Source organism: Alligator mississippiensis, chromosome 6 (assembly GCF_030867095.1).
Source record: "Alligator mississippiensis isolate rAllMis1 chromosome 6, rAllMis1, whole genome shotgun sequence".
NCBI classification, from domain to species: domain Eukaryota; kingdom Metazoa; phylum Chordata; order Crocodylia; family Alligatoridae; genus Alligator; species Alligator mississippiensis.
In genome coordinates, this window is record NC_081829.1 from 93,496,993 (window position 1) to 93,523,820 (window position 26,828).

At 37.2% G+C, this 26,828-nt stretch overlaps 1 protein-coding gene across 3 annotated transcripts in view; it reads right to left on the bottom strand.

Moving 5' to 3' along the window:
- Positions 1 to 26,828, bottom strand: part of VTI1A (vesicle transport through interaction with t-SNAREs 1A) — a 352,105-nt gene that overhangs the window by 260,797 nt on the left and 64,480 nt on the right. For all 3 annotated transcript variants that reach the window (XM_006277966.4, XM_019485972.2, XM_019485971.2), the window contains exons 4-5: positions 18,224 to 18,301; positions 6,736 to 6,820 (exon numbers count right to left, since the gene is read on the bottom strand). In XM_006277966.4, the coding sequence (XP_006278028.3) occupies positions 6,736 to 6,820; positions 18,224 to 18,301 (163 nt within the window). The remainder of the gene's footprint in view (positions 1 to 6,735; positions 6,821 to 18,223; positions 18,302 to 26,828) is intronic.

Here is a 26,828-nt window from a genome sequence, read left to right on the forward strand (position 1 = left end):
TGTTCTGTGAAATGACTGATTTTGCATTTTAGATTATGATTAGGGACCTACTTAAATCATGGTTTTCCGATTTTCACAGAAACTGATCACCACAAAAAATGGCGTTTCCTGCGATTTTGACCGAATCACTCAAAAAAACCCCAAACTTAACTGGAATACAAAGAAAGTGTGGCAATCCCTGTGGCAATAGAGCACGAGGTTTGAGAGATTGCTACTGAGACACTGAGCTAGTGCTGTAAACTCAGTGAAGGCACCAGTCAGGAAAGCCAAAGGGTTTTGGTGCCATCTTTTAAGAAGTCAGATGAAGGAAACCAGAAACCTGAAGATAATGAGTGAAAAGAAATCTAAGAAAGCTAAATATATTTCAGGTCAGGATTGTGCAAGGCAGTTCCCTGTAGGAATCTTGCATGCAGATGGTGGTAAATTGTTTTGTTCATCCTGCAACGTGACTATGGATGTGTTGAGGAAAAACAGCACTGACTGGTATTTAGAGTCCCACTTGCATATAAAGTGAAAAGCTGCTGCAGAGGCTGAAGGTCAGAGCAAGAAACAAGCAACTACGGCCTCCATCTTTAAAAGAACCACTGAAAGCAGGCTGACAAGAAGAGAGCCTACATTTTTGCTAGTGGAGACATTCGTGGCCACCGACATTCCCTTGGAGAAAATTGATAACCCGACATTAAGGAACTACATAAACAAACATGTGCCAGGTGCTGGCAGTTTCCCATGTGCAAACAAGCTTTGCCAAGATTATCTACCAGGAGTAATTGCTTTGCATGTTCAGTCTACAAGATCTGCATTGGTAGAATATGAATCAACCTTGCTTGTAGCAGATGAAGCAGCAGATGCCCAAGGTAACTCTGTTTTGCACATTTTGTTTGTACCTGGGCGCTGGACAGACCGCAACCTGCCTGTTTTTCAAACAGGGCCAGGTCACCTTGCATCTGTCGATTTTTCTACCGTGGCACAAGCTGTAGTGAAGATTGTTGTAAACTATGGCTTAGAATTTAACAAGATCTCAGCATTTCTGTCTGATAATGCAATGTATATGTACAAAGCTCTCTCCCATGTGCTCCATGGAATGATGCCAATGTTGTTCGTGTCACCTGTAATGCACATGTCCTTTCTTCAGTAAGTGACATTTGGCGCACATGTGTTCCTAATGTGGATAGCTGGGTTTCCTCTTTTAAAAAAACATTCAAAGATTGTCCAGGCAACAAGCTTCAGTACAGAGAGTCTATTGTCCAAAGTGGGGATCTACGTGAGACCGTGCCACTTCTACCAGAGCCAGTGCTTACATGGTGGAATTAATGGTTTCACGCAGTTCGTTGCCACGCAAAGAGTATGAAGTCCTACCACCAATTTGTGTGCAAGGAGCTTGAAATCACACCTAGTACACAATGCATGCTTAAACTATGCAGTCTCTTAAGACAGGGCAACACTGAAGATCCAAGTTAAGTTTGTGGCTGAAAATGCAATCTGGTTTATAGAGCTTCTAACATGGTTTAAAGGCCGGGAGGCTTTCATCCACCAAGCACGCAACGAGCTGATGGATTTGATAAGTTGGGTCGAAGACATGGCATCACAACAACTTTCAAACTGTCAACATGAAAACCAGCAGAGACAAGAACCGTTCCAGGCAATAGCTGTGAAGTTGAATCAGTACAACAAATAAGATTAGTCACTACCACTGTGGTTTAAACAACTGGCTGCCTCCATTTTTTTTAGCGCTGTTTGCATTTTTGACCCCAATCAGGTGCCTTCTCTGAGTTTTGACCCTCAGCTACTGAAATCAATCCCTGGCTGGAGGAAAGAGCATGACAAGGAAGTGCTGCTTACATGAACTTTGTCAACGACTGCCAGATACCTTTGGCTGTGACTGTGTTTTGGGGGTCTGCTTCTGATTGGTTTCCACATCTCTACAACTTGGCACAAATGCTGCCTTACCACTCCGACCAATTCAGAGGATGCAGAATGCGTGATCTCGGTGTACGGACAAGAGTTCAAGCTACAGAGGCAGGATGTCAGCTGCACCTGCTGGCAGATGCTCCATGCTAGCAGTTAACAACTAACAAGAACTGTTTCTATCAAGGTTAGCATTATTTAGGATTATTAAATTTTTGGTAGAACACTAATAATAAGTTACGCTGATATTAGTTACAATTCATATCGTGTATACATTTATATCCATAATATATTTCAATTTAGATTTACATTTTATACTTAGATCTTATAATAATGAGGTAAGTTATTTGATATTTCCATGGACTTTGCTATCTAATTATGCCATGATTTTTGCCCCTCGGTCAATCATCAGTGAGGGGTGGGGCTGCTGGGTCCCCATGCCAATTAAAGCGGGGGGGGGGGGGGGTTCTGTCCACCATGAGTGGCCCACGAAAATCCCTTTGCCTCATTATAATTTAGGTAGGCCCCTAGTTATGACTGTGGTTTCACACTGTCATCATCAACTTTTATAAAAGTCAGACAACTCTGGGCTGCTGACACAGCAATAAATGGGATTCAAGTTCCTGTCATACTCTCCAGACTCATAAAAGTGCAGAACATTTACTAGCTAAAGCAGCCTCATTTGTTGTTGGGATCTGCCAGCATTAAATGTTAAGACAAACTTCTGACATTTAAGATTTGAGATTGAGAAAAAGTTTCTGAATAGATATGTGATTTTACTTTAATTTATTTTCATATGGAGAGCTTGATTTTAAGTAGGGGAATATGGAAATAGTCCAAAGTTTAAACCGTCCAAAGTTTTAAGATGCCCTGCAAGGAAAAATATTCTTTACTAAATCTCTTCTATTTAAAATATAAATTTCAAGTTGCTCCAAGGACTAAAGATGCAGAGACACAGCTGGTCTACAGCTATCCTGAACATGTAGTTGGTCCAATAAAAGATTTCAAAAATCCTTTCCTCTTGCATTCAGAGACGTATTCAAGTAATCAGCATTCAGAACCTAGATGTACAATGATATAGGTAAAACTGATCATTTCTGAATTTTGTGGAAACATCCAAGGTTCAGGAATTTAAAAAACCCCACCACCCCCAAAGGTATGTTTAATACCATTTCATCATGGGAATCTGGAGAGCATTTAGGAGTATTTCCTCTCTAAATATTCATGAAACGTGGTATAGCCTAAATATCATCAGTATATTGTACAGAAATCATTTTGCAAATAGAACTTGCTGAAAGCTGTACCACTCTAAACTATGGTCTCACACAAGAAGTTTTGATTTGTTTTTTTTCTCACTGACATAACACAATACAAATTACATTAATTTAAATTACATTTTTGAAGATGAACTGAACAAGGCATTTTGAACTTTTCCACATTCAGAGATGCTCTCCTGTCTTAAGCAATTTTATATAAATCTGCATGGACAAAAGGATACAGTCCCAAATTATACCTAGTCTAGAGGGAAGATAAGGAAGGTCTGGAATTAAATTTGAATGCAGGCATTATTTAAGTCCAAGGAGTTATAAAATATGTTCAGTTCCAAACTGGCAAGAAGCCTCCCATCAATCCCAGGAGAGCGGCCTATATTCAAATATATGGCCAGCGACTATGATCTCAATGTATTTTTGAGGAAGCAGGATGTTGTAGTCAGAGTTTATGATCTGGAAGTAGGAATGCTGGTTTCTAATCCCAGCAGAAAACAAGTTTGAGACCAAGAAAGTCACTGAACTGCGTGTACCTCAGTTTCCCTATGTTTAAAACAGGTATATCGGGCTTACAATTGTTGCAGGATTTTGAGGCATAAACACCAAGTGTTTATGATGAGCTCAGATCTCTGCAAGGAAGACATTATATGGTGTTCATTATTAAAGAGTGACCACACTGACAAGGAACATAACAGCTGAAGTGCAGTAATGAATAACAAGTTAACATAGTCTATTTTACATGCTTAATATGTTACCATTGCTTAGCTTTAAAAATGTCAGGAAACATTTACTAGCTTGAGCTCAAGCTGCTTGTCTGCCGTTTTACCTTGATGTCCAGTAAGAATGAAAAAAAACCCCCCAAAAACTCAACAAACCCACAGCTAAAACCACGAGCAATATTTCTTCCCATTAGCCAAATAAAAAAAATAAAACAACAAATCACCCTTCACATGGAAGTGAACAGCGTTTATTCATTTATGAGGCTGTTGGCCATTATTCAGTGCAGACTCATTAAGGACAGTCTTGATGGCTACAAGAAGTAATTGCTTTTGCTACCTGTATATAGTTAGATAGCTCCATGTGTTTAAGTTGCTAAGAGGCATTTACAGGTGCCATGACTTAAAATTCAAGGACCACGTTGTCCACAGGTGCCCAACACCTGTGAAGTCCAGAATGTATCCCTAATGAAAAGAAAGGGAGAAAGTCTTCCCAATGCAGGGGATCCACACATCTTTCAGCATCACTTCCTTTAATTGGTTATGGGATTCCTGACGCTTTACCTAGATGCCTTGTACATGGATAAATGTAGGTCTTCACCATCAAATGCAAGTACCCACAGTTTCCACAAAACATAACCAACAACATTCAAAGGCTTGACAGATAACTTCAAACTGGGTCTTAGATACAGCAGTATATGTTGTTTAGGTGTTGTTGAAACTGGGTGTTTTACCATAGAAAGAAAGAAATCTGATTTCAGCAGATCTTGCTTTGTGCACCCAAGAATGAGAATGCCCTATCTGCTGACCAACCGAGCAAAGCAAACGACTAAAAACTTCTAATTCATGTGTGTAGTAATAAGGACCTGTATAAAATAGGTTGTATAAAGTCAGATTAGTGCCTACGTAATCACAAAGGGTTTAATATATTTCTTGTTCATGTTATAAACTGCAGATTAAGATCTTAAACATTGCTTTATAAAAAGTTCTAAAACAGATGTGAACTGGTTTGTATGCCTGTGGTGAAAGTCACCTGATTCATTACAAAAGGCTACGCAGATTTAAAATAATAATTGTTATAATAAGTATTAATGCAAGAGATACCCAATGGTTGTTACCTTTCCTATTTGCATATTCCAAAGTATTTCATTATCATGGCAGATGTAGGCTTGAGAAACCAACTGAGTAATTAAGCAGAATTCAATACCGGAAGTTTTCCATTTGTGTCACACCAGAACACCCAGTGAGCGTATTGTAACTCATGATTAATGAACTAACCCTTATATGGCACTGATCAAGTACAATTTTACTGGTTTCCAAAATCTTCATGGCCTCCATTCAGACCTAAAAATTATTCATCTGTTCCTAAGGAAGTCTTTTACAGAAACCTCCTTCCCAAGGATACTAACATTTCCAAATAAAAACATCTACAGTGTTCAGAAAAAAGTCCACCTTCCATCACAGCTGGTAGCCCACAGGGACAGATAACTCAGTTGTTGAAACTTAGTGAACCTCTACAGAAGTCAATGAAATTATGATAGTAAGCACCATTTGTGGCTGTACCCCACAACATATTTCTATGTATTTAAATAATCAGTGTGCACATTTGGATTTAACGGGTGACCCATCAGTGACAAAAAGAAGCCAAAGAGTGGGAGATGCAAATATAACTATTCTAAACTACACAGGCAGAATTTTTTTACATAGTCTCTCCTTGGAAAAAAGTCAAGCATGACAAAAGCAATACAGAGGTGGATTTCTGCCTGATTAAGACAGTCCTTTTAAATCAAAAGCTATGGCTATTGATAGGACAACATTTTGAAAATTGACATCAATGCTCCATTTACTGGTGCAGCATCCATTTCTGCTATTCTGCCATCTGCAGGAACAAAAATCTTAATTGCACCCCTTTCCACCAAAAAGGAATATCACAAATTTTTCTCATTAATTTTCAAGGGATATGTCATGAAGTCCGCAATAATTAAAATATGGACACATTAATATAAAATAATTGAGTTAAGATACTTATGTTCAACCTTACAAAGATTAAATTTTAATTTACATTTTAAATAAGACATATAGGATGCTATACAATATCAGAATATAAGGATTAACTGGACTTGCTACAGAAGAATTACTACTTACTAAAATAATATGAAACTTTCTGTAACTTTATATAAGCCAGTTAAGAAGATTAAACTATGGAGGCTTAATTAATGCTGCATTTTCAAAAAAAAATCAAGGACTGGTACAACTTGAAGAAATTCTGGAAGTACTAGTTGAAGAATTACAGTTAACACTAAAATATTGAATTATGCGTGGGTCTTGCCTTAATTTTAATAATTTTTTTTTACAAATTCAAGATATAGTTGTTTACTACCCTCCTGGTATAAAAAGCATGAATCGATTTCAAGAAAGTTGGCGCCCACGTTGTTTATCATCTCTGGTTAATAGCTTATAGATTTATTAAAATGATAATTTTTACATATATGAATAAAAGTAAAAGATGAAAACAACTGGAGTCTGCAGTATGTGCTAGCAATCATTGCGGGTGGGTAAACTGACAACATGTAACTGCATATTAAGACAAATGTAGAATTTAGACAAAGTATTCCATCTCTTTTCAGATGTATACTTTTAAACCTCAGGAACTGTTTTCAGGAGATGTCATGCCTTTTAACTTGAAAAAAGATAAGCGCAAATAAGCTCCCAATTGTCTCCCCAATATGTAAACCACATCTCGGGCTGCTGTCTCTGCTTCGCCTTTGAAGTTTCCCTGAAATGTCATGTGTTGTGAAGACTGCTGTGCATAAGCAAGACAATTTGCTCACTCTCAGAATTCTTACCGGTTTCCACTGCTATTTGGTATCCAGCCTCTAGTCTCCGAGATGACCTTTCCAGCCTCTCTGTGTTATCGAGCAGATGTGCCCTCTGAAAAGAAAAAGAAAAAGAAAAAAAAAAATCAGACGGCAGTCTACAATGTTCGCTCCCCCCCACTTTTTAATTATGCTTTCATATTCCAAAACAAAAAAAATATATATCTGCAGATATTTCATGGAATAGCCTTTGACAAGCACAACTGGGAGAGGCAGGTTCTGCGATCAATCATAATTATGTGTACCAAACATTTTTGTTTTCAAACATGGAATATCTGCTTCACTATTATGATATGAATTCACACAAATATATTGTCACTGCTGTATGTGGACGCTGAAGATCAATTTTAAGATTCATTTCCTTGTGTTGTTGTATAGGTAAGCAGACATGTTTTCTATTCAGCAGCAATTTCATGAAACATCAATGTTACTGCAGGTGGTAATTTTTAATATGGATTTAATTTTCAGTGACGCATATTTGAATTTTGCATGTACTACAAAGGAAAGAAGATGCTGTATACAAATAACACTCTGCTCATGCAGAATACCCAGCACCATGGATTTCGGTAGGAGAGCCGAATGTAAGCAAGTATAACAACAAACAAAACCTGTAGGTATATGCACCGGTTTCAGTCTCTCTCTCTCTCTGTCTCTCTCTGTATATATACACATACACACATGTAAAAAAACTGTGCGTGGGTTTAAGATTTGTTTATCAACTCAATAAAAAAAAATATATAGCACGGTACAAATTTCTGCTACTAGAATTTATAATAGTGAAAAAGTGAAACGACTACTTGCACCACTTTATTCCACCCATAAAATACCATCTCAAAATCTAAGTCTTACTCCATTTTAGACTACTGATCCCAGAGTAGTTGTAATCAAGCTGTCAGAAAAATTGCATCAACTAATCACACATGCATCCACTCTTCTACCATCCCCTCCTTCACCCCCAAAAACAGTTTGGGTATTTGTCAAAAACATCTCCTACAACTTTGTCTTGTTGACAGATGTCATTTAAAAATGGAAGAAATGCTTTCTAATAATAATAAAAAAGGAGGTGCCATACATATTATCTGAGTGGCTGTCTACCGAAACGATCTACCTTGCTCTAATGAGCCCCTATGGATCTTGGGAGATGCAAGCTGTATTGACATCCACACTTAAGCTAATACACCTAGACCAGTGCCTCCAAGCTCTAGCAGCCAGGGATGCTGACAGAATATCTCGCTTCTATCTTCAAAGAAAGGAAGTGATTAGTATGTTATCATTACCATTCAAAACGTGATTTCCCTATTCCCTCCCGGCATAGGTGACACATCTCTGAGATGCGGCCAGACGATCGAGGCAGCTAAAGCCACATCAAAGCTTGCCTTGAATTTTTTTTTTTTTTTTGGAAATCATTAAAACAATGCATTTAGATCAGCGCAGATAGGACCCAATGTGAAGGTCAGGAAAGCTGCAATAACAGTCTATAATAATTAATAGAGTTGTCTAATACCCAGTGAATAGGTTAAGAGTAAATTGTAAAAAAAAAAAAAAAAAAAAGAAAAGAAAAGAAAAGAAAAAAAGAAAAAGAAAAAGAAAAAAAAACCTTTTACAGTCATGGGGGGGCAGGCCACCAAGAAATAAAAAAGGCAGAAGCACTTAATAAAATTTAAAAACATAAGTTGTGTTGCTCTAATTGAAATCATGACAGCAGCTAATGTGTTATATATTCTTTGGACTTATGGCCAATCTAGATAATTAGTATTAATTTTAATTATAATTTTCAAAGGAAAAAAATAGATTTTTATAACATTTACTAGTATGTTCCTATGGCCCACAAACGCTCTTAACATATATGATGCAAGCTTGCACTGTTTTCTCCTTCAAAAAGATTACTCATAATGTGAAACTGTATTAAGATGCAACTAATGTTAAACATTCTACATTTGCATTTGAGTCCCTGACACTATTACAGGTTTTTCCTTAAAAAGATAAAGTTGAAATGACCACATCAGCCTGTATCGTTTTGTTATTCAAGAGAAAAAAAAAAAAATCCTAAAAGTTAAGAGACACTTTAAAATGCTGCAGATAGAGTCCTGGATCCAGCAACAGAGCTTTTTAATTACAGGAGAGTTGTTTAGTGTTGTAAGTGATATGCTTCAAATGAAAAAGCTTTTTGATCTGATAAGGTATGTATCGGGGGAGGGGGGAGAATCAGATTTCGCATTGTAATATTGATATAATTTTGCATGATTTATTCAAAGAAAAAACGTCCATATTTTTGCATGTGTGTGTGTATATATAAACCAAAATTACCCCACAAAGCACTGCAATACACACGGGCACAGCTTCGTTGTGCTGCGAGCCATTAGAACGCTACAGCCCTGTGAACTCAACGGTAACATTAACTCAAAGCTGCTGCTTACCTCTGATTTGGGAACCTTTCCACCTAAGCCATTCTATAATAAAATCTAATTTTTGTTATAAGTGACGGCGTTATTTACGTTCTGTGTTTGGTTTTGGATGAATGCTGTCCTTTGGTCATGAAAGCCAATGAACTACAGTAGCAGTTAATGCTTTCAACTCCTTCCCACCCCTCCCCAAACTCATTCTCCCACACTATCCCCTACCCTTTGTAAGATGGGTAGTGAGGTGATGCAGTGCGTCTGGTAGCTTCAGAAAGAGCTTCTGTCTGGAGTTATATGAGGAAGTTTTGCAGAGTGGTATGCTATCACTAGAGATATAGTCATTCCATGTGGGCTGGATTCAAACTGAGATCTCTGAAACTAAAAAGACAGAGCAACACAGCCTCCATAGAGCCCTGTGTACTGCACGCACGTTCGAATAGAGCCTCGCAATGAAGGGAAGCGTACGTTTTATTAACAAACAGTATGGCAAATCACAATTTCTTTTAAGATCAATTCATACCTCCTTAGGAGAACTGTAATTGGGGATGCCTTGATGTTTTACTGTGCGACTGGTTTAGAATTACGCCTGAGTCACCGTCCTAGCCTTCATTTAAACTGTAATGTGCATTTTGCAGTCAATATAAAAAACACCATCACAATCCTGCTCTACTGAATGGGATGTAGGGTTCACAAATATCCAAAACACTGACAGTCAGGATATGTTTTAAATTATTTCTCTTTCTACCGGTCCAATTTTGATCTACCTAGAATTTCAATTCTTTTACTGGATATATATATTTTGCTGGTTCCTACAGATTGCAGGGAGATGAGAAAAAAAGCAACTTAAGAATAAGAGGAGGAGGAAAGTATTAGCGTAAGCCATGACAGAACACCCTTTTGTTACATGGCTATGTACAAAAGGATTTATAAAAGAGGATTTTACAGAGAAAGTCCAGTAGGTTACTGAAATTACTGCTTTCTTAAATGCCCAATGACCTTACTTGCTGGTATGTAGCAATGTAAAAAGTAAACTAGATAAGTAAAGCTTTGTTCATATAATCTATATTGAATTTTGCATTTATCTTGCAAATTATCCATAAATCATATTTTACTAGCAAAAGATGAAATCCCGCTACCTTCTATAAATGTACATATATGCATGCATACGTGTTGTCATTAAAGGGTTAGGCATGTATGAGGCTGAAGAACCATTACCCTTGGCTGCAAGTAATGCCTAGTCTTCACATGGCAGAAATCATCTTACACAAATCTTTACAACAATAGATGACTGTTTAAATACAGGGGGCTAGGAAGAGAATATTAAAGGAGGGGATCTAGGTATCATAGGTTTAACTGGGGTTTTTTAAAAGCTGTGTTATACTGCTTATTACCAAACCATTTCACGTTAGATCTATTCTGGGCTGGGGGAAAAGGGATCTAAATGATCAGAGAAATTACTTTAAGATTCTAAAAAAAAATCAAGCTATTATTACATCAAGAACTCCCCCTTAGAGCCATTAATTTGGTTAGTTCCCACACCTCTCATCATCATGCTTAGCACTTACAAATACCCTTTTCCAGAGTTTAATATTCATTATCGATTTGTCAGTGCATCGTTATTATCACGTGGTTCACCCAAATGGCAAAAAGAGAGACTCGAGTTACATACCCTATTCAAATAGTAACACTTTTAAATGTATTTATTTTCATACTCAAAACATGTTAACGAACCCTTCAGAAATCTAGCCTGCTAGTGACTCTGATGTGTGCTCAGGATCTAGAGTGAAATAATAAAAGAAGTTTCAACGTGTGCTTTTTTAGAACAATCAACAGACAAAAGTGGACAGCGCTTTTAGAAAATATACTACAAATTCTGCATAACTGGCCGGAAGAACTTAGACATCTGCTTCTAAATATTTATGAGAGTCATTTCCTAAGTGAAACGAAAGGTGCTTTGGAATACTGATCTCTAGCGTTGCACCTACAGATCTACAGCATACACACAAATGCATAATAAATACTGCTATGTGTGTATGTCTACCTGTACAATATTTTCAGTGGGTATCCAATACCCAACATAATACAATAGGTATTTCAATAGCCCTACATTAAATTCAATACACATTGAAGTGCTATATATTTTAGTGTTTCAGCAGAGGTTTTCACTAAAACAATCCTTTCACTTGCAATACTACTGTACAAATGTACTCAAACAATGGAAAATGTTGTGATGCACACTAAATTATTATTGTACCCGATTTGAACAGAGCACTCTAGCAGAGATCAAATAATACAGGGTTTGGTTGTTTTCTTCTTTTCCTCTCCTTTTTTAATGCCTTTACTTTTTTTCTCTGCTGTCAGAAATTTTTAATTTCTATGGTTTGGTCTAGGGATTCCCATGTAAGTATGCAATTATTTGGAAAAAAAAAAAAAAAAAAGAAAGACCCACAACAGTGAATATTTTTAAGCAATATAATCAATATTTCTCCTTTGGGTAGATTTCCCTGCAACAGTGAGCAGAAAGATCTCCTTCAGATTTGGAAACTCAGCTTTAAAGGGAAAGCTAGACAACAAAAAGCAAGAAAGTACTCACCTCTTCACGTAATTTTATCAACTGCAACATGAACGCACAAAAAAGATAAAAAGGAAAGAAATGGCAGGAAAGAAAGATCAGTTGTGTGACAGGATACAGAATTAACATTGACAATTTATCTGTTTACATGTTTAGCATTTAAAAATCACAGACAAACACATTAAAAGAACCTAAACATAGACTACATGCAGAGTTTTTTGAACGAATAAAGATCACTTTCTCACACTGTCACATTAAACAAAGAGAATAGTGTGAAATTCTCTTTTAAACCACATCTAAGACACCATCATGAAATAAAGGGGAATGACTTCATAGAAGTCTATATTATAAAGAAAAAAAACAAGTTTACTATTCCTCTCTTCTAAGATTGTACGGCTGAAGTGGTTTTGTATATACAAGTTTTCAGGACGTTTCCTGTATATTTTAGTTCTGACAACTGATTTATTATTTTACTAACAGATTTGACTTATTAATAGGTTACACTATCTCTATAGCCTGTCTTGCTTATATTGCAAGTGTGTTATCTATTTATTATTGAACCTGATATAGCAGCTCCTTTTTAGTTAAAAAAAAAAAAAAAAAAAAAAAAAAAAAGCAGCAATTTGTGGTTTTGTGCTAAATCACAAATGCTAAATCAAGGTGCAGTATTTTTAAATCACTCACAGTAGGAATATGGACCAATATAAAACATGACTTCTTAAAAAAAAAAAGTCTACTGTTCATTTCCACTGCAATTCTGTAGCACTAAATGTTGTAAACTTTTACATAAAATAAGATTGTAAAACTGTTCATTTTACTGCAGTTTACCCTTCTTTACACCATTCATTACATTGTACTCGCAGGATTATTTGTGAAACATTAAAATAGCTGGTTTGAACATGTATGTTGCAACATGCTCTGCATTTAGAGAAGTACATTAGCTATTGGGACAAAAAAAATACAATTACTCACAACAAATGTATGCATAGGCGTGTCTCTTTATTTAAAAAAAAAAGAGAGTTTTCTCACCAATTCCAGTTGAATTTGACAATTACAACATCTGCATAATTGTCTTTGTTTATAAACCTGCAAACTCTACTATTGCACAAAGGTATTTTTCAACGTGTACAGGATGAGATGTTTACCACTATGAAGATTGCCCAGCAAGAGACAAAATAACAGAATTTCTATTAGTACTTTTATGTCTCTTAGGGTCATTCGAGACCTAAAAGGTATTATACCCTATCCTCGCACCAAAAGACAAGGCGATAGAATTCGAACTTGATATTAGTAGGATGGTAACTATGGCAGTAACTTAAAATGAAACAGTTACTATAGTATGTTAGTTAAAGGAACCTTCTAAGAATTTGGTATAAAGAAAACCATGCTCTTTACCCACCAAACCAGTTCTTAAATTCAAGTACTTGGCCTATCATAAATCGGACTCTCACTCTCTCTCTCTCTCGATCTTCACCCCCCCTTTTTTCCCTGAAAAGGCAAACAGTAAGTCTCTTTAGAAAAAAGACGATCTGGGAGTTGATCACATAGCTATCTTTTCTTTCTGAGGTCACCTTCTTCAGTTGACTATGATACTTAAAGGGCCAAAGTTTAAAACTACTCTCCTGCAACAGAAACCATTTGGGGCATGCCACCCTGCTATAATCAATGAGAGTTTTAAAATGCTGCACATTTGTTTTTTCAATAGGTCCCAAACAAAAATGTTCTATCTTGTTTGTGCTGCATGGCTGAATTTAAGCTCTGCATAGGATTTGCAGCTAAGCTAGGTAATGGGAGATTTTTTTTTTTTTTTAACGTTGGCCAAAAGATATTCATTCAGATTAACAAAAGATATATTTTTTATCCATTTAGCAATGCACTTGATGAAAGTCTATTTTTTTTTCTCCATTTTGTTATATATGTTATTACGAGTACCACTTGGCAGTAAACAGCATTCAAATACGTGCAGCCACCATTTTAGGCTATGATAATCAGCATATTTCTGAAACAAAGATTTTTTTTGTTCAATACGGAATTCGATACAAGAGGTAATCTGTTCCTTTGTAGGCTAAAAAAAATCTGGTTTACACTGGTTTGAACCAGTGGAATCTCTTGTGGCTAAGCCTTCTGCTGTGACTAAAATCAAAACTGCGCCGCAGAGTGTGTATGTGTGTGTGTGCGTGCGTGTCTGTGAGGCGTGTCACGTGACCTCGGAAACTACCGAATTTTTTTTTTTTTTAAAGCTGATAACGCTACTGCCGTCTCTGTCCGCATACAGATAACGAATAAATGCTGAACTCTATTAAACACCCTTTGCACATTATCGTGGGTCGAACACACAATTTTCTGAACTTATGATGACAGTCTATTTATTTTGCTATAAACCCTCGGCATGTAACCAACAGATTTGTGTCTGGTAATGATCTGCTCTGCCAGGGCTATATGAAATGATACCGACCTTCTTTAGATCTCGGGGAATTAAATTGACCAACTTCACCCCCTGGTCCGTAGCTGAAGTTTGACACACTTTATGCACAGCAAGCCCAAATCTAATATTATCAAAACTTTGTAGTCAGAAATTAAGTAGCCACAAAATATTTGTTCACCACGAAATCCCACGTGCAATATATGATATTATGATTATTTATATACACATACATGCACACACACACACATACATACATATTATATATAATATGTGTGTGTGTGTATATATATGTATATATATGTATGTACGTGTGTGTATCTATCTATCTATCTATCTATCTATCTAGATCTAGATAGATAGATATATGTATGTATATATATAGTGCACAGCCTTCTAATCAGGATTTTGTAAAAAAACTTTAATGTCTTGAGTTTGGGAACCTGAGGCAACAGTATTACATTTCAAACAAGAGGATCTGTAATACTATAATTACCTGCACACTATTTTTGGTACCAAAGGGTTTCTGATTTAACCCTCTATGTGCTTTTTAAAAATAGAAATCGCCACATAAAACAACTGTATAACTACTAAAGTAAATCCAGAACTTTGAGTACTGTATCACTACACTGAAAAGCTCAAGCCTTTCAAGGGACTTGATAAATGCTGCTGGTCAGAATGACAAATAAGACTTGAAAGGAACATAGTAATGTTTAAGACAACGCTCCTGGAAAGAGAGATAACCCAAACATACAGAGAAGGTTTTTTGTCTCCCTCTTCTGTAAGTCAGAGTGTGCTCTATCTGATTATGTTCAATGGATTTGAATTAAGAGGAAATTAATGTATACAAAGCAAGCAATTACTTATTAAATACAGCATACATTCAGAGTAATGCACTAATATCGACCGTGCTAAACAAAGACATGTATTTTAAAAGAAATTTTGATTGCTGGAATTTATACATGCTTTGACAATTCCAGTAACTCTTATATAGCACACCTATTATAAATTAGTTATATCTCAGCATAAGCATTAAATCATATTGTTTCTTCTTTTGGACTTTTGTCAACCATACAAACAGAGATCATTTCTTAGGGGAAAAAAGAGCAATATACCCCCCACCAGCAAGTTACTCACAATATTAGTTGTTGCCAATCAGAGCTTTTTGTGGGGGGAAAAAACTGTAGGAGACAGTGTATGTACTGCTTTACCTCTCAATTCACTTGTGTTAAAAGATCCATTTGCGGGAAGATAAACACAAAGAGTTAACAGTTGAACAAACACCAAACCATCTACACACCTGGGTTTGCACTTAACCCTCACCTTACTTATAAGCCAACTTAATGTGCCATCATATATAAATATATTCCATTATAAAAAAGTTATAAAAGATTTAATATGACTGACTGTGGCCCATCTAAGAAATTGTGCAAGCCTGTAAGTTTATCTCTGTCTCACCTGGCTAACTCTTAAGTCTGCCCAGATTCTTATCATCGCCAGTGATGGATTTACCAATATTTCTACTTCGCTAGAGCAGCAATTCTTAGCTGGCACCTGTTTTTCATTGATTTATTCATCAAGGAAGAAACAACTAAGTTTGGAGAAAGAAAAACAGCTCTTCATTTCACCTATTTAACCTAAAGCCAACACATAATTGTTTGAGCAGTCAAAACTCTGCAAAACTAAATTTAAGGCTAGTCATTCCAGGCGCACACATTCCCATTAAACAATGCAAAAGCAAATGTTAGAAGGACCCCTCTCTTACTATGATGTACCACAGTTTTATAAAGCTTTGCTTGTCCAATACGGTATTTATTTGTACCAAAAAGATTTATAGATTAAGTACACTTATGTGACAGGCTACTTATTTATGTATAAGTACCTAAATTTATTGATTTTGAAAAAAATGCACCTGCTGGTACAAACAGTTTTATACTGAAGTTTGTATGGAGGATAACCACCCACAAACATGGCCCTATATCTATACTCCTGTAATTAAAAGTCTACTGAGCTCCTCAGTTAAAGATGCTCATTTTCATATGGAAAAAATGACAGAAAGGAAGATGATTGGATAAGTCCAAGTAATACAAAGGAATTCTGTAAGAATATTGGTCTTTCCATATTTAAAAGAAATAAGACGCTCTCTCATTCATAGTGAACTTCATAAAGCTTCTCAAAAAGAAAACAGAACTTAACCTTCCCAATAGTACAGGGTACCACTGTCAAGATATCAGTGGCTAGAAGAGTCTAATTGCTGAGGAGCACCAGTAAAATCACTTGTCCCTTTGTACTTTACCCTAGATATCAAGTGGTCTTTTATAAGTAAAAAAATTGTTGATAAATAATTTTAAATTTAAAATATTATATGATTCTTTGAGGTAAGGCCATCCTCTACCCCTCAAGAGTTAAGAAAAGAGCTCACAACTCGCAGAAGGTTCATATAAGAATCAGTTATTCAGCTATTCCTTAAAAAGCAGGGAAAAAAATTTATCTTGTTCTCCCACATTACATATTCTGTTATAAGTAAAACTTCTTATCACAATTGCCCTTTTATGTCTGATCTCACTCAAATTTCTCTTGAAATATGAAAATAGTAGTGCTGTTAAAGATGCAATTTTGGTTTTATATCTTAACATCTTTTTATATGGTTGAACCCTTGTTGACGATAGCCAAATTGTGAAAATTATTTTTCTAAAACAAAATGATCATCTTCATCATGCTAGCATTAGAGGGAAATTAGAGGGAGTTTTCAGTTTATTCAAGCCCAGGAAAATCCCCTGCTATAATAAATAAATATAAGAACTAAACTTGTATGTCTACCACTTTGAATAGAGATCTAACGCTGTTACAGACTATAAAAGTATGCAATTCCATATTAACAGTGTAGAATCATATTGTCTTGTATATAATGTATGATGTTATTAAAATATGTATCACAGTTATGTTAATTAAAATGTGGCTGTTTAACATATTTCTTCAAATACTAGACATAGCACACGGGAGTTTTTTTCTAACTCCGTACTCTGCACATTTAAGGATAAATCACAAGCTCTTTACTTAGTTGTCACTAGCCTGTATTCAGGGCAAACTCATTTTGAAGTAAGAATAGAAAAAAAATGTCAGAATCTGGCCATTGTCAAAAAAAATCAATTGCAAAGCTTCGCTTATAAAATCAAAAGTATTTGAGTTGCATCATCTCAGAAAAGAGTATTCCATTCAAGAAAACTTGAACTTCTAACTGACAAAGGCCACAACTTTAATTGTGGTGTGGATTAAGAAAGGGGAATTGGTTTTAAAAAGAGAATTGTGTTTTCCGACAGGGCCTGTAAAACAAGTTTTCAACGCCCGATAAAATATTAACAGGTGGGATAAACCTCCCTTGTATATAGTGTTTCCTTTAGAATTTTCAATGGTTAACACAAATCTTTAATACCATGTCCTGTGTCGCACAGCCATGATAAAAAAACTCAAGAAAGGCTTAGAGCTATTAAGTCTCCCTCCATAAAAAAGGGACATATATTATTAAACGTGTGTGTGTGTGTGTGTTAGAACTACTTTTATCAATGCAAGTTGTATATTTTGGACAAGGGGAAAAAAACCTGGTTATGAAAGGAGGGCACGCAAGGAAACCGAGTGGGGTACTGTCTCAATCTAAGAGCTCACTTTCATTTGTTTTGCCTGCTAGTGTTGATTTAATTATACTGCATTATTATCAAAGCTGCATTATGTACTTTTTTTATTCCTTTTACATGTGTTTGAGGTGAAGACCTTGGCTTTGTCGGCAAACAGTGCGTTTCAAGTTATTCCTTAAGTACTAAATAATAAAGAAAAGAGAAGAAAAGATTTTTTTTAAGATAGCAGACAGTGATCACAAGGTAAAGGGTTAAATGTAAGATCTCCAAGAAACATTTTGAAGTTGATTAAGACCCCAGCTTTGCATTAAACAGTATCACTTCCACATGAGTTGTTGCTAATGCTGTTAAGGAGCAGCTTGAGAAGCCCAGTGTGCCAGTGACCTCCTTCACCCTCCAGCCACCCACTAGGGCTTCTTGATTAGCATCCTACCTGGTTCTCTGAGGAATTCCCATCATCCCCTAGGAGCTCATTCCGCACCTCGTCACTGTAGGCGATCCGTGACCTTTTCTGTAAAACAAAAAGAAAAAAGGGTTAGGAAGTAAAGCTCCGAAGCCATTGGTATCAAGGCTGATCATCTTAAACCTCGAGAGCCCCCTAATGGATACCTATTTGATAAAATCTACAAGTAAAGTTATTGAAAAGTTCTTCAGCTGCAGATTTCTATAAATATTAATGGGGAAACCTCAACACACTTGGTGGGATTTTGAAAAGTCACATTCTGAAGTTTTGTCAACAAGCCTAGCCTAGACAAGCAAAGGGATATTAATATGTACTTGCTCTCCGGATGACTAGAAAATGTAAAAAAAAAATATTAAAGTGACTGTAGCAGAACCATTGCAAATGTATGAACATAGGAAGAAAAGCTCTTATCTGAAGACTTTTTTTTTTTTTTTTTTTATATATCTAGAATGGGAACTCTTGAAATAACAGTAATGATGTCACTAAACAGGGAGGGAGGACTGGATTTTCTCATCTCAAAATAAATGACTTTTTACCAGCGTACATTTGACAACATGGGCTGAAAACAACACGGACAAAATGAGCAAGTCTTTCTTTTGCTGCCAGGGTTGTAAAGGCCTACAGGGAAAGGACCAGAAGAAAATGAAGACGAGAAAGGAAACTATGATATAGGGGAAAGATGAGTTTACTTTGCTTTTCTATAAATACAGCAGGACTTAGAAATACAGGAAAATCCCTGTTATCCAGCACAAGTAGGGAATGAGGGGGGCCAGTAAACTAAAAGTGCCGGTTACACAGGGTTTCTGGCTGGACGTGGAGTGGCGAGAGGAGGGGTGGGGGGCCGGCGTGAGCTTCCCCTCCCGCCCCCCGCGCAACAGGAGGCAAAGCGGCACGGTGCAGCACGGCCATGTGCGTCCCGCCGGTTTCAGCGGCGCAGCAGGAGGCAAAGTGGCGCGGTGCCAAAATTCCAGTTAATGAGGTATTCCGGTTGGTGAAGTACCGGATAACAGAGATGTTACTGTATCAGAAAGCCTTATGAAGGATTCTCATGAAAGAATGTGTTATCACTTGTACAGTTTTCAAATTCCAGAATAGTTCATTCAATATTCAACCTTATTGACTCAAAATTAGCATTCTGGAGAACGCTACAAGCAACTGCAAACAACTGATCAGATGCCTGTTTCAGGGTCTCTGAAGCATCAAGCTGGAGCGGCGAATTTGGTGGAGCAAGTTAGAGGAAAGTCTTCAACTTTTTTCTTTTTTTTTTTCCCAATGACTGATAAAATTGCTTTTTCTTTGTTCCTGCTTAACTTTTTTGTTTCTATTAGTGAGAGAAAAAGGATTTTCACCTTTGTTTTACAGTTGCTTATTTTCTTTATGAAATGAATCTGAATATGACTAGCGTCAAGGTTCATGAGCGGAAGAAACAAGAGCAGCTAGAATCAGGGGGCATTTATACACGTCTATTTTTGTGCTGTGACACGCCGGGACTGGCACATCGGAGCGGACTCCATCGAGTCTGCTCTGCACGTGAGCTGACACGCGCCGTGTTGCGTCACATGCCGTTGTGTAAGTGGCGAAATGCGCGTCAGTGCACAGAAAATGGCAGCGGTGCACTTTTGATCTAACACATCTTTGACGCATTTTAGTTCAAAAGCGCGCCGCTGCCATTTTCTCAGCGCTGATGCGCATTTCCCCGTTCGTACAAATGCATGCGCTGCAGCGCTGGGTGCTTTTAAAAGCGCCTGGTGCTGCGGCACAAACTCGTGTACAAATGCTTCTACAGTGGAACTCCCTGCCCAGCTTTAACAAAGCACTCCAGTTTTGACCTGTAGTGATCACTTAGCCCAAACCCTTTCCGGATCAGTCTGTCAACTGCATCAAAAATGTGCCTCACTTTGGGATGTAGATGACCATCCACTAGCAATTATACTGAGCTCATGGAAATTCACTGCATCTGTGACCAAATAAAGGTGTGGAAGCGTCGCCACTGGGAAGGAAAACTAGCAATGGTTTAAGCCATGGCACCACCCAGCTCACCTGCAAGACAGCTTTGCTGTTTATCCCCTGTGATTTAAGCTTGCCCTTCTATGCTCATCATCATTGTAATGCTTACCAATTTGTGATGCAACTGCTAGTGTTCAGCACCAGATGATATACTATCGCTACAGCTGTACATAGCAAGAATAAAGCATACCATGGACCTACTACAAGAACTGAATTGTGCCAAATCTCTTTTTCCCCATTTGGAGATCTCAGCCGCAGCAGTTTCATACTAACCAAGCAAAAGTAGTCTACAGCATTAAAGGAAATGAGAACCTTTAAACAGGCAGTGGTATCAGAGCTGCCTGTTTAAATTATTCATTTCATCACTATGGGGGACTAAAACACTCCACAGTGTGCAAGAATATCATATGGAGATGGGTTTTGTTTTTCTCTTTTTTCACCCAAAAGCCAACAAATTGGCATAGATTGCTCAATTATATTATTTTCCTATTTTTTATTTGATATACATCAAACAAGGAAGGAAATTACAAATATGGGTCGATTAATATCTAATCTTTTTTGGTTAAGATCCAATCTCCACATCTGAGGTCCAGCAGTCTAACTGTATTTCACATAATAGCTTAGCTTCACAGATTCTGGTAATGTTAACCATACATGTCATTATTATATTGAAATGGTAAACAACACTTCATGGAGCTTTCCACCCCATATGCAACTTGGCTGATTATAAAGGAGAGATTCAGACAGTCCTTGGTTACTTATTCATCTGAGTGACTGAAGTTTTAAGGAACTCGAAGTGGAAAAAAGTATTCTTTACGACAAAAATGCACTTTTAGCAATAATTCTAATTTTTAAAAGACAGTATAAACGCCCTTCTCATCTTTACTAGTGTAGTTAATAACTATGTTTGGATCACCTACTATTATTGCAACGGTCTGTCGTGATTTGAAAAATCAGCAGTTGCATTGAAAGAAATAACCCTTTGACTACAATTAGGTGTAACTCTGCCATAATCAATAAATAATTTGATACTACTTTTGATCATAGTTACACCACCAAATGAATCAATAATATAAAAGGAAAGGCCTTTGAACTAAAGTGTTCATTTGTCCTATTAGGATTTGTCCAAAATATCAATACATTCACTTCTTGAATAAAAAATAATAATTGAAGTAATATTGCGAAGACTTTTTTACATGTGGCTAATCAAAATTAATGATAACAAAACAGCTCTTCTGAATGTGACAATTATAAATGTGTTTTACGATTTATTCTACTTCATAACTATTATCTGGATATAAATATGTACTTTAGCCAAATGCAAGCATGATAGTTTGAGCTGGAAATGTCACACACACTGCTACAGTTTGAAGGAATCCAATTCATAATGCATTTTATAAATAGTTAATGACTTCTATACATAAGCTAACCAGGCAAATCAAGAAATTGTCAACATTTTTAGTCTTAGTTGTCAGTTACCACTGTCTACTGGTACTTTATATGTATGTTTCTAGAAAGACAGAAGCGTTACAGAGTTTGTAATCCAATGCATTTTCTGGGCAGCTCAATATGGGTTTAAGAGCTTCTGTGTAGTTTTCCTCTGCAAAGGTTTGTCAAATACGGCAGAAGTTTTTCTTGTATTTCGCAGTATATGTCTACGTGCAAGGTCTGTGCACACAAGAGTGTTTAACACTCCTGAGTATATCCCCATACATGTTTACACTCAAAATCGTGCATAGGACTATGTACACAAGCAAACAAACTGGCAAAAAGGTTAAGCTACTTTCCACAAGAACATAAGGACAGAGAAAGTTTCAGCAGCTGCTTTAAATGTACTACAATATCGAGACCTTATGCCAAGGAAGAATTTTTGATTCCAGGCAGATCTCCCTTGGTTTACGAGCAGGATTTTTGCATACTGATTGGGTGATTTTCTTAAAGCCCTGTTCAAACAGATACACTTGCTCAGTTCTGTCTGGCAATTTGGCTTTAAACAATCTGTCTACTTGACCCAAGTCTTAACATTTCCCAACAGAACTGAATGTGTTCGTGGGTAGTCACAGCTAAATTAGAATTGAAATGAATTAACTCAACTTAAACTAATTAAGAACTGTGATCTGCAGAACCACTCCCTCCCTGTATGATTTTATATGTGAAGTAAGGTACATGTAACCAGACTGTAAGAATCCAGCTATATGACTAATCTGAGAATAACAATGAAGTTAGTCTATTACTAAAGCATACGAGAAGTTAATTTCCATGGCCTACACATGGCAAAGCAATTGCTTAAATTGCCTCACCTGGGAATTTAATACAATGTTATCATCAGACCAGCCACACTGTAAATAGATTTATAATGCTTTCCATGTGCTAGGTTATGTTGCATATGAATTAAGTAATGATCTGGTATTACAATACAATCAGCTAGTTCCCACACCTGGCAGACAGGATATTTTTGCTAAATTACTACCTATACAGCTACATCACAACATAAAGAAGGAAAAAGCAATGAGAAGAGAAACAATCTACATGGCATATGACTGATTTTACATAGTAACCAAATAAGATGTAGATAGCGAGTGGGGTCCAAAATAATCTGTTTCCAACATCTGTACAACAGAATGCATGCTTATTCATTTCCATTCAATTTTGGCCTAATTTTCCACATTCTATACTTTAATTACTCATCTGCATTCTGCAGTATTCACGTTAGTAAGGGCAAAGATTAGCCAGTGCCTCTCATTCCAATGTACTTTCAGCAGTCGGGCAAATAATTGATACAAAGTACTGCATTTGTTGGTAACTAAACTAAGGAACAGTTTTTTCTCCCAATTACTAATCAAGCTAGTCTATGAACCCCCAAAGCTATATACATTTCAGACAAATAGTTTACTTCAGTGCCGCTATTCCCTTTGTCTGAGCCACAGCAGTTTTCAGCTCAGATGTATTTAAAGAATGCTTTGTGTGGATTTTTTTGTAAACTGGATAATTAAACTGAAATAAAATCATGTGAAAAATCTTACAAGAAAATGTGCTCAATTTCAGGATAGCAAACAGATCTTCCTAACCTCCCCCAAATCTAGGCCAATTAAGGGGAGGAATTGAACTTATTCATGTGTATGTTAACTGTAACTTAAGAAAAGTAACTACTTTGGATATCAGTGCAAAAGTGGTTTCTATTAATTCTAGAGAGCTAACTTGTCACCAGTTTTGTCTAAGACGACAAGGAACAGATTAGACATTGCTAAATTAAAACGCAATACAAGACTGACTTTCAATTGTTTGCAAAGGAGAGGTAAAACTTTAATGATTTTATTTTTTACGCAACGAATAAATTGCTTTGAGAGAAGCACCCCTAAAAACTGTCAATGTGGATGAAAGAATCAATTCAAGAAAACTGTTTATCTGGGGGAAAGAAATCAATGCCTGAACCGCTCCAAATCCCCTCCCCCAGACTACTGCAGACAAACTACAGAAGTCAAAATTTATAGCCTATAAAGTGTACCTTGTCATTGTACAAACATAAATGCCTCTCAACAAATCAAACCATCAGTGCTAAGGTGAAATTAATGCAGAGATATTGCACACTGTAGGCAGAAGTCACAAGCCTACAAATCTTCTTTTCAATAATCATCATCAAAGACAATTTTAGTTTCATTATGGGGTGAAGGCAAGGAGGAAGGTCGACTTAACCCCCAGGAGGATACTCGCGTTGTATTAGGCTGTTGGTGAAAAATGCAACTACTGCCAACAAAACAACTTCCATCTCAAACTCATGACCAGTGGACCATGTGTGTCACCAAGATGGCTGATGTAAAAACAACCTACTAGATTGTGTGTACCATAGTTAGGAAAGAAAACAGGTGACCTGTGAGAGAATTGTAACTCGTTGTTTCTGTGTGCACATTACGAGCAACAGAGACAGATTTCTAATGCAAAGGGACATTTGTATTCACAAAAATGTCTAACATTTAGCTGTACTCTCTCTGCTTCCTAATGTGAATAGCCGGGGGGGGACGTCGATGACCGAAAAACTTTCTGAAAACAAAGGCCTGGAACCAAAAGTACCCCTTACAGAAAGATACCTCAAAAAGTCATTAATTGCAACTTTCCTCCAAATGGACAGTAAATGCAAAAAGTAATGTAATGTTATGTTAGCAAATGTAAACACAAAAGTCAAGAGAGAATGGCTTTGAATTATACATGTACCCAATTACAATACTAAATAACGTGCGTCTGCCTGTTTTTGTACCTGTTAGATATTTTTAAAGTTTTCACCACTCACTCCCAAATCATGGTCACTTTTTAGTCAAGGTAACCTTTTACACTACAAACTCCTATCTAAACTGTTGTCTATTATTACCACAAAACACCTTCCAGTATAATTGCTTTCTGGGGTTTTTTTCTTCCATTGAAAATGGTTTCTAATTATTATGCCCCCAGACATTCATTTGCACTTTTTTTTAAATACAATTCCCTTCCTCCCTCTTTCACCCAGTCAAATACAAACAACTATTCTGCCATTATTTCTAGTATCTCTAGTTCTCTTGGTATGGTTTCTCTCTTTTTTTTTTTTTTTTTAAACACAAAAACCTTCCAATGTAGTTTCCTCTGCAAATTTCAATGTTTTACCACAAAAATCATCCATGTTTTTTCTATGCCTTCTCAATACATCAAGGAGCATTACTAGCACTAATACCAGCCCTTCCCAGGCCATAAGACACTATTTCCTAACTCACCAGTTCTTTATAAAAAGAAGAATTAAGCAAGGCTCTGTCATCGCTCCAACACTTTTCTCCATATTCCTTGCCACGATGCTACATCTGATCACCAGCAAGCTTCCAGGTGGAGTGGAGCTAAACTATCAAATGAGTGGTAAACTGTTTAATCTCAACCAACTCTGAACCAAAAAACAAGACCACTCCGATCTGAACCACTGAGCTCCAGTATACCAGTGATGCTGTAGTGTGCGTTCGCTCGGAAGCAGACCTTCAGGTAATCAACATCTTGACCAAGGCATACAAGAAAATGAGACTGATGCTTAACATTCAGAAGACTAAGGTCTTCTACCAACAAGCTCCTAATGAATAGTCCCCAGCTCCAGTAATCCAGATCCATAGCGAGACTCTGGAGAACGGTGAGTATTTCCCGTACCTTGGAAGCCATCTCTTGCAGAAGGCTGACATGGACAAAGAGATCCAACATTGCCTCAAGGGTGCAAGTGCAGCCTTTGGATGCCTGAGGAAATGGGTGTTTGAAGATCATGACATCAGATCCGAAACCAAGCTTCTGGTTCGTCAAACAGTCGTGATCCCCACCTTGCTGTACAGAGCCGAGGCAGGGACAACATACAGAAGACATCTAAAGTTGCTGGAGAAGGACCATCCATGTTGCCTGCAAAAGATCCTCTGAATCCAGTGGGAAGACAGATGCACCAGCATTAGCATCCTCCTGCAAGCAAACACCACGAGTATTGAGGTGATGATCATCCAACATCAACTTCACTGGGCCAGCCATGTCATCCACATGTCCAACTCCAGACTCCCAAAGCAAGTTTTATTCTCCCAGCTCAGCCAAGGTGAATGCTCATAGTTTCATAGTTAAGCCCAACCCCCTGCCATGGGCAGTGAATGCTCAAGAGGAGGGCAGAGAAAGCGCTTCAGGGAAGTCCTCAAGGCCAACTTAAAAAAAATGCTACATTGATGTCAATTTAACTCAGGAGCACCCCAAATGGTGGAACAGTCTGCTACGGGGATTTCAGTACTTTGACACCTCATGACAACAACAGGAGATGGAAAAGTGGAAGCGGAGGAAACAGTGTGTCACGGATCAAATCAAGAATCCAGTGCGACCCATCCCACATGGAAACACGTCTGAACTGCAGTAGAGCCTGTCAATCTTGGATAGGCCTCATCAACCATCTTCGGACACACAGATAAGACAACTGTGGAAGATGATCATCCTCGACTGCAAAGGACTGCTGAAGAAGAGATGAACCAATCAGCTTTCTTCAGTGTTCTGTCCACTATGAGCCATCCGTATGTGGGTGCAAGCACGTATAATAATAATAACTAAGCTATTTCAAATTCCAATTTTACAAAATAACTGATATGAATAAGACAATCCCAGCTAGTTGCTTCTTCTGCCAAACTATTTTTTTCTTGCGTTACACTACTTTAGTATTTCACTCCGTTTTCAGTACTCCATACAGCATGTCTTCCACTCCTTCCCTTGGGAAACTCTTCTATAAACTGCTGCACTTCACTAAAGACTTAGTGACAAGATGCCTTTGCACATGCAGCCAAAGCCTTTACATAGATTTATATATAATACATACACATTTGTTGCTTGCCTTAAAACAACTTAAGTTCTCAGTCAATTGGTTTTCCATTATTTACCGAGATCATTTCATCCAACAACTTTGGGTGAAAGGAACAGACCTCTTCTGAGCAAGGCTGAAAGGGGAAAGAAGCAGCCTTAGGAAGAGAGAGAGAGAGAGAGAGAGAGAGACTATTTGTCTTCCTTTGCCTCAATAACTATATTAGAAGTCCCCGTTTAAGAGGTCATG